Source organism: Colobus angolensis, unplaced genomic scaffold, assembly GCF_000951035.1.
Source record: "Colobus angolensis palliatus isolate OR3802 unplaced genomic scaffold, Cang.pa_1.0 Scaffold31, whole genome shotgun sequence".
Classification (NCBI taxonomy): Eukaryota; Metazoa; Chordata; class Mammalia; order Primates; family Cercopithecidae; genus Colobus; species Colobus angolensis.
Genome location: NW_012116377.1, coordinates 4,282,107 through 4,291,185, shown reverse-complemented (window position 1 = coordinate 4,291,185; position 9,079 = coordinate 4,282,107). Strand labels below are relative to the sequence as shown.

General features: G+C 43.1%; 1 protein-coding gene across 1 annotated transcript in view; it reads right to left on the bottom strand.

The window, feature by feature from the left end:
• ISY1 (ISY1 splicing factor homolog (S. cerevisiae)) overlaps positions 1-9,079 on the bottom strand; it is a 34,922-nt gene that overhangs the window by 14,344 nt on the left and 11,499 nt on the right. Inside the window, exon 7 of the mRNA XM_011950706.1 lies at positions 4,194-4,306. Within this exon, the coding sequence (XP_011806096.1) occupies positions 4,194-4,306 (113 nt within the window). The remainder of the gene's footprint in view (positions 1-4,193; positions 4,307-9,079) is intronic.

Genomic DNA, 9,079 nt, shown 5'->3' with positions numbered 1-9,079 from the left:
GGGCGTGGTGGCACGTGCCTGTGGTCCCAGCTACTCGGGAGGCTGAGGCAGGAGAATGGTATGAACCCAGGAGGCAGAGCTTGCAGTGAGCCGAGATTGCGCCACTGCACTCCAGCCTGGGTGACACAGCGAGACTCTGTCTCAAAAAAATAAATAAATAAAATAAAATAAAAATAAATAAAAATAAAAAACACGATGTTAAGTGACAAAACCTTTAAAAAGATTACCAACAACCTATATGACAATCAGTAGAAAACAAATGAAATACATCCAGAAGATACATCTATATCTATTAAAACTGATGATTTGCCGGGTGTGGTGGCTCACATCTGTAATCCCAGCACTTTGGGACACAAAGGCAGGCAGATTACCTGAGGTCAGGAGTTCAAAACCAGCCTGGCCAACATGGTAAAACCCCATCTCTACTAAAAACACAAAAATTAGCAAGGTGTGGTGGTGCACATCTGTAATCCCAGCTCCTTGGGAGGCTGGAGCACAAGAATCACTTGAACCTGGGAGGCAGAGGTTGCAGTGAGCTGAGATCACACACCACTGCACTGCAGCCTGGACAACAGAGTGAGAGTCTCAAAAAAAAAAATGATTTGACAACTACATGTAGTATGTGACCCTGGACCAGGTCCTGTATTGCAAGGGAAATGCTACCAAGGACATTATTGGGAAAATTGATGAAATGCCACATGGATTCAATTATTGTAGCCAGGTTAAATTTCTTAAACTTGATAGCTCTACCATGGTTATATAACAGAATATTATTCTTCTTAGGAAATACACATATATTAAAGAGTAAAGAAGCATGATGTATTTTAACCTACCTTTCAAATGGTTCACAAAAAATAAATCTCAAGGTACCCAAAGAAAATAAAGCAAATACAAGCAAAATGTTAAATACTGGTAAATCTGTAAAAAGGGTATATAAAAGTTCTGTATATTTCTGCAATGTTCTTTGAGTTAAAAAACATTTTTAAAAATTATACAATTTGGTTGAGCACAGCTGCTCACGCCTGTAATCCCAGCACTTTGGGAGGCTGAGGCAGGACGACTGACTAACTCCAGGAGCTTGAGACCAGCCTAGGCAATATAATGGGACACCATTTCTACAAAAAATTTAAAAATTAGCTGGGCATGGCCAGGCACAGTGGCTCATGCCTGTAATCCCAGCACTTTGGGAGGCCAAGGCAGGTGGATCACCTGAGATCAGGAGATCGAGACCAGCCTGGCCAACATGGTGAAACCCTGTCTCTAATAAAAATACAAAAATTAGCTGGGTGTGGTGGTGGGCACCTGTAATCCCAGCTACTCTGGAGGCTGAGGCATGAGAATCGTTTGAATCCAGGAGGGGGAGGTTGCAGTGAGCCGAAATCACGCCCCTGCACTCCAGCCTAGGTAACAGGGCAAGACTCCGTCTCAAAAAAAAAAAGAAAAAAAAATTAGCTAAGCATGGTGGCACACACCTGTCATCTCAGCTGCTCGGGAGGCTGAGGTAAAAGGATCACTTGCACTGGAGTCAAGGCTGAAGTGAGCCATGATTGTGCCACTGCACTCCAGCCTGGGGTAACAGAGTAAGATCCTGTCTCAAAAACTAAAAGGCTGGGTGCAGCGGCTCACACCTGTAATTCCAGCACTTTGGGAGACCAACGTGGGCAGATCACCAGAGATCAGGAGTTCGAGACCAGCCTGGCCAACATGGTCAAACCCCAACTCTACTAAAATACAAAAATTAGCCAGGCATGGTGGCGCACACCTGTAATCTCAGCTGCTCCGGAGCCTGGGGCATGAGAATTGCTTGAACCCAGGAGATGGAGGCTGCAGTGAGCCAAGATCACGCCGCTGCACTCCAGCCTGGGTGATGAGGCGAGACTCCATCTCAAAAAAAAAAAAAAACTAAAATAAAATAAAATAAAACAATTTAATATACTTATCGATCATATGATTATCTGACATGAAGGTGTATTCCTTATACAGTTTAGAGAATAAAGCACGTACTGAGAATATTAATGAATTTCTATAATGTATACACTAATATGTATTGTTTATATTTTATAATTCTTATATTTATATATTTTCTCTACACGAAAATATGTACTTGTTTATATAATCGAAGCTACCATTTTGAAAAGAAAAACAAAACCTAGAACCAAAATTGGACATACAGTGAGTATGGTTTCAATTATGACATTCATACAAAAACAACGGAAGGAAAAAAAAGATAAAGAGCATATTCAAGTGGCTGCGCTTATGTAATGGGATTGTGACTGAGTGTTGTTCTGCTTCTTTGTACTTTTCTGAACTTAAGTGATAATATATTACTTTTATATGCAGAAAATAAAAACAAAGTTATTAAGTATTAAAAGTCTCTGGAGGAAAAGATATAAAAATATTAATTTTTATATATTTATATTGAATTTATGTTGAATTTGGGTGGTGGAACTTAACATTTCACATATTAATTTTTTCATACATCTGAGACCACTTTTCTAGGTGGATTAATGAGCTGCTTTTAAGCAGCCTCACAGGAAAAATAAAATCTCCACCACACAACTGCTGAAGAGATCAGGCAAGTGCTCACTCTGGCAGGACATATACTAAAATCAGAATGATACAGAGAAGATTGGCATATAAAAATAAGAAACAACAAAAATAAAATAAATGAAAAGAAAAAAAGAAGTTAGGTAAGACATCCAAGAGAAGAGAAGGCTCCTAGTGCTGCCCAGACACAAAAGGGGCTACAGAAATGGGAGTGTCTTTCCTCTTCTGCAGTGGGAAGGCTGAATGCTCCATTTGTATGTACTAGGGTGAGAATTATGGTTATGTGTTAAGACTTTCTCAAAGGTGAAAAGATCAACACGTAGAAAAACTGCATGTGTTTCTTACATAACATGTTATAGTCCATTGATTAGATACTGTTGTTTCCAGTGATCTGAGGTAGGTCTCATCACAGAAGTGTGAAATAATTAGGCTCTGGGGCAGGGGTTTTCAAAACCAAGACCCATTAGTGCGTCATGAAATCAGTTAAGCAGGTCACAAACATCAGTTTTTTAAAAACCAAAATAGAACAGAATAAAAAATATCAAAGTATACCATGCTACTGTTTCTCAGCACCGTTGTGTGCTGGCTTGTGATTGTGTGTGTGTGTGTGTTTTACAATGGGCCATGTTCTTAAAAGTTTGAAAGCTATGTTTCTAGAGTATTGCACTTACAGAAGTCCAAAAAAAGGACAGAATGGAGTGTCTCTATGGCTCTCAGATAACAAAGCCAACAAATGGCTGTCTCTAGTTCCTAACGCGCTCAAATAATGTGAGGAACCATTGTCATTTTATCTTTTTTTTTTTTTTTTTTCAGACAGCATCTTGCTCTGGCACCCAGGCTGAGGTGAGTAGCATGATGACAGTTCACTGCAGCCTCCACCACCCAGGCTCAAGCGACCCTCCCATCTCATCCTTCTGGGACTATAAGCATCTGCTACCATGCCTAGCTAATGTTTAAATATTTTGTAGATTCAGGGTCCCACAGCGTTGCCTAGGCTGGTCTCAAACTCCGGTGCTCAAGTGGTTGTCCTGACTCAGCCTCTCAAAGTGCTAGGATTACAGGTGTGAGCCACTGCACCCAGTGAAGGACCATAGTCTTTTCTTTCTTTTTTTTTTGTAGGGGGGAGAAGGAGTCTTACTCTGTCGCCCAGGCTGGAGTGCAGTGGCGATCTTGGCTCACTGCAACCTATGTCTTCCAGGTTCGAGTGATTCTCCTGCCTCAGCCTCAGCCTCCCAAGTAGCTGGGATTACAGGCACGCACCACCACACACAGCTAATTTTTGTATTTTTAGAAGAGATGGGCTTTTGCCATATTGGCCAGGCTGGTCTTGAACTCCTCACCTCAAGTGGTCTGCCCACCTTGGCCTCCCAAAGTGCTGGGATTATAGGAGTGAGCTACCGCACCCGGGCTCACGGTCATTTTAAACACAAGGCCCAGAGATGAAGCAGCTTACATAAGGGCTTCTGGCTAGTACATACAGATGCCCTGTCTGCTGTGATGCATGTGCTGTGAAGTCTTCCAGCATCATCCTACCCACCTGTTCACAGGTTTCCTGTATCAACGGACTACCATGGCAGGAATAGGCTGGGAACTGCTGGGGTTGGAAAACTAGATGGGACCCGCCACCGGGGCTGCCATGTACTCACTCCATAATCAGGACCGCCCAGCTCCTTTATCCGGACCTCCCAGTGTCCTTTCTCCCTTAGCAGCTTGTTAATTTCATCATTCAGGTCACGAATTCGAAATTCACCTAAACCAGCTAGAAAACAAAAAGGTTAACAATGTAATTCCATAAAAATCGTCAACACCTCCAACACTTACACTCAATATCATACCCTTAAAATCAATGTCAACACCTACAAAGGTATACTACATAAAAATAGTTATCTAAATTGATAAGAAAAATCACCCAAATAAATGAAAGGACAAGAATTATAAAGAGTTTCCACTAGCGTAAGAAAAAAAAAAAATCCTTGAAAATAATTTCATCCTCACTAGCAACCAAAAAAATACAAACTAACCTGAAACAACCTGGCAGTTTCATTTATACAGCTACTGAAATAAGCTCTTAAGAGAGAGGGGGAAACAGCAACCAAGGCCAGCAAAGACACAACGAGGCTGGGATGGGCACCCAGGGCTGGCAGCATTCTATGATGGTTTAGCCTTTTCAGGAAAGCAATGTATTGCTATATGGGAAAAATTTCTGGCAAGGACTATAGGGCTAAGAATTAAGCCTAAGGGATTAATTGAAAGGGATGTGCACAACAAATTTCACTGCGGTGCAGCTGGGGCATCACACCATAGAGAAGGTGGGAAAATGACTAATGAACCCTAATATGTTGAAATGAAACATCATATAACTGTTGGAAGGGACGATTTGCACACAGTGGAGACACAGCAAGGCCTTTATGAGGTAATGCTGGATGACAACAGCAAGTCCAGAAAGGCTCTTACACCTGGGTTACAGCTAAGACCGATGCTCTAGAAGATGGGCATGAGAGGACTTCTAGGAGTGATGGATACTGCTTGTGGACATGGTGGCTTTCACGGGTATAAAAATCTGCTGTAATTCATCCAACCCTACATTAAAAATGGAGGAATTTTATTAAATGTAATGTTTGCCTGGATAAAGTCCATTTTTTTAAAAAAAGTCAAACAGGCCAGGCGCGGTGGCTCACGCCTGTAATCCCAGCACTTTGGGAGGCCGAGGCAGGCGGATCACAAGGTCAGGAGATCGAGACCATCCTGGCTAACACAATGAAACCCTGTCTCTGCTAAAAATACAAAAAATTAGTAGGGCGTGGTGGCGGGCGCCTGTAGTCGCAGCTACTCGGGAGGCTGAGACAAGAGAATGGTGTGAACCTGGGAGGTGACGCTTGCAGTGAGCCGAGATCGTGCCATTGCACTCCAGCCTAGGCGACGAGCAAGACTCCTCCATTTCAAAAAAAAAAAAAAAGTCAAACAGGCTGGGTGCAGTGGCTCAAGCCTGTAATCCCAGCACTCTGGGAAGCCGAGGTGGGTGGACTGCTTGAGCTCAGGAGTTCAAGCCAGCCTGGGCAAATAGTGAAATCCCATCTCCACCAGAAATACGAAAAATTAACTGGGTGTGGTGGCACATGCCTGTGGTTCCAGCTACTTGGGAGACTGAGGTGGGAGAATCGCTTGAGCCCAGGAGGTGGAGACTGCAGTGAGCTGTGATAGCATCACTGCACTCCAGCCTGGGTGACAGAGTGAGACCTTGACTCAAAAAAAAAAAGTCAAGTAAAAAGAATACACTGTAACTGGGTGCAGTAGCTCACACCTGTAATCCCAGCCTTCTGGGAGGCACAGGAGGATAGATCACTTGAGGTCAGGAGTTCGAGACCAGCCTTGGCTAACATGGGGCGTCCTTGTTTCTACTAAAAATACAACAATTAGCTGGGAGTGGTGGTGCACGCTTGTAATCCCAGCTACTCAGGAAGCTTGAGGCAGGAGAATTGCTTGAGCCTGGGAGACAGAGGTTGCATTGAGCCAAGATCACACCACTGCACTCCAGCCTGGGCGACAGGGCAAGACTGTCTCAAAATAAATAAATAAATAAAAATTTTAAAAAAAAATACAATTTAGAACCTCCCACTCCCATGTTCTGTTCTGTTAGGAAAGAAAAAGATCTGCCACCACCATGGTGAGACTTTCCAGTGCTAAAGACACAGAGAACTCAAAGCAGCCCAATCATCTGCCCAATCATCTGAGGGCCTCAACCAAAGCAAAGGGAGAGGATTCCAGAAGCCTCTCCCAAAGCAAAGCCAAGGCATCTTGGAGAAAACAAGAATCACATGTTTTATGTTTTTTTATTGACTTTCCAAAATCTACATATAAAAACATTACTTTTTGGTACATAATTATATGAGTTTTCACAAATGCATATAATCATGTAATCATCACCACAATTAAGACACAGAAAGTTCCATTACCCCAAAACATTCCTTTATGTGCCACTATAGTTACCCCCTCCCCTCACCCAACTTTTGGCCACCAGTAAACATAACGTATTTTGTTCCTATTATTTTGCTCTTCCAGAACATCATATAAATGGGATCACAAACTACACAGCATTTTGAGTTTTGTATCTTTCACTCAGCATTATGCTCAAAAGCATGCTTTTGAGATTCATCCATATGTTTTAATTTTATTTATTTACTTTGATTATTATTATCACTTACAAAGATGAGGCCTTACTATGTTGCCCAGGCTGGTCCCCAACTCCTGGGCTCAAAGCGATCCTCCCACCTTGGTCTCCCAAAGTGCTGGGGATTATAGGCATGAGCCACAGTGCCTAGTCTATATGTTTGTTTTTACTACTGAGTATTATTTTATTGTATAGACACACCTCAGTTTGTTTATCCATTCACCAGAAGGACCTTTGGGTTGCTTCCAGTTTGGGGACTACTATAAACACTATGTATGAGTTTTTGTGTAACAGAAAAGGATTACATTTCTCTTGGAGAAATACCTAGGAATGGAACTGCTGGATCATAGGTTAAGTGTATGTTTAACTTTATAAGAAACCACCAAACCCCATTGTAAAGTAGCTGTTCCATTTTGCCACCTCACTACCAGTGCATGTGAGTTCATTACTTCACATACTCACCAGCACTTGGCATTGTCACTATTTCTTTAAGTCATTCTACTAAGTGTATAGTATCTCACTGTTGTTTTTTTTTTTTTGAGACAGTCTTGCTCTGTTGCCCAGGCTAGAGTGCAGTGGTACAATCTCAGCTCACTGCAACCTCTGCCTCTCAGGTTCAAGCTATCCTCATACCTCAGCCTCCCAAGTAGTTGGGATTACAGACGTGAGTCACCACACCCAGCTAATTTTTGTATTTTTAGTAGAGACGGGGTTTGCCATCTTGGCCAGGCTAGTCTTAAAACTCCTGGCCTCAAGTGATCCGCCCATCTCGGCCTCCCAAAATGTTGGGATTACAGGCGTGAGCCACTGTGCCGAGCCTACATATTTTCTTTGGTAAAGTATCTGTTCAAAATTTTGCCCACTTCTTAAAACAAATTATATTTTCTTTTTTCTTTTTTTTTTGAGATGGAGTCTCACTCTGCCACCCAGGCTGGAGTGCAGTGGCACGATCTCTGCTCACTGCAAGCTCCGCCTCCTGAGATCACGCCACTTCCCACCTCAGCTTCCCGAGTAGCTGGGACTACAGGCGCCCGCCACCAAGTCCGGCTAATTTTTTTTGTATTTTTAGTAGAGACGGGGTTTCCCAGGGTTAGCCAGGATGGTTTCAATCTCCTGACCTTGTGATCCACCCGCCTCGGTCTCCCAAAGTGCTGGGATTACAGGTGTGAGCCACCACGCCCTGCCATAAATTATATTTTCTTATTGATGAATTTTTAAGAGTTATTTGTCATCGCTTTCTCCACTGAATTGTTTTCATAACTTTGTCAAAAGTCAATTGACCAAGCCAGATATAGTGGCTCATGCCTGTAATCCCAACACTTTGGGAGACACAGATGGGAAGACTGCTCAACAAGAGCAACAAGAGCCCATCTTTACAACAAGAGCTGGGCAACAAGAGCCCATCTTTACAAAAATTTAAAAATTAGCCAGGCAGGGCTGGGCGCAGTGGCTCACACCTGTAATCCCAGCACTCTGGTAGGCCAAGGCAGGCAGATCACTTGAGGTTGGCAGTTCAGGACCAGTCTGACAAACATGGAGAAACCCTATCTCTACTAAAAATACAAACAATTAGCTGGGCATGGTGACGCAAGCCTGTAATTCCAGCTACTTGGGAGGCTGAGGCAGGAGAATCACTTGAACCCAGGAGGTGGAGGTTGCAGTGAGCTGAGATGACGCTACTGCACTCCAGCCTGGGCAACAAGAACGAAACTCCATCTCAAAATGAAAAAAAATTAGCCAGGCATGCCAGCCACAGCAGCTCACGCCTGTAATCCTAACACTTTGGGAGGCCAAGGTGTGCAGATCAGGTCAGGAGATGGAGACCATCCTGGCTAACACAGTGAAACCCCGTCTCCACTAAAAAAAAAAAACAAACATATATATACAAAAAAATCAGCCATGCATGGTGGCATGCACTTGTAGTCCCAGCTACTCGGGAGGCTGAGGCAGGAGAATCGCTTAAACCCTGGAGGCAGAGATCGTGCCACTGCACTCCAGCCTGGGCAACAGAGCAAGACTCCATCTCAAAAAAAAAAAAAGAAAGAAAAAAATTAGCCAGGCATAGTAGCATGCATCTGCAGTCTCAGCTACATGAGAGGTTGAGGCAAAAGGATCACTTGAGCCCAGGAGGTGGATGTTGCAGTGAGCTATGATTGCACCACTGTACTCCAGCCTGGGTGACAGAGAAAGGCTCTGTCTCTATTGAAAAAAAAAAAAAAAAAAAGGAAAACTGACCATTTATGTGTGGCTCTATTTCTGGACTTCTACTGGACTTCTAGTTCTGTTTCCTTGGTCTATGTGCCCTATCCTTTCACCATACCACATTACCTGGAAGCTGGAGCTTTCTTTTTTTTTTTTTTTTTT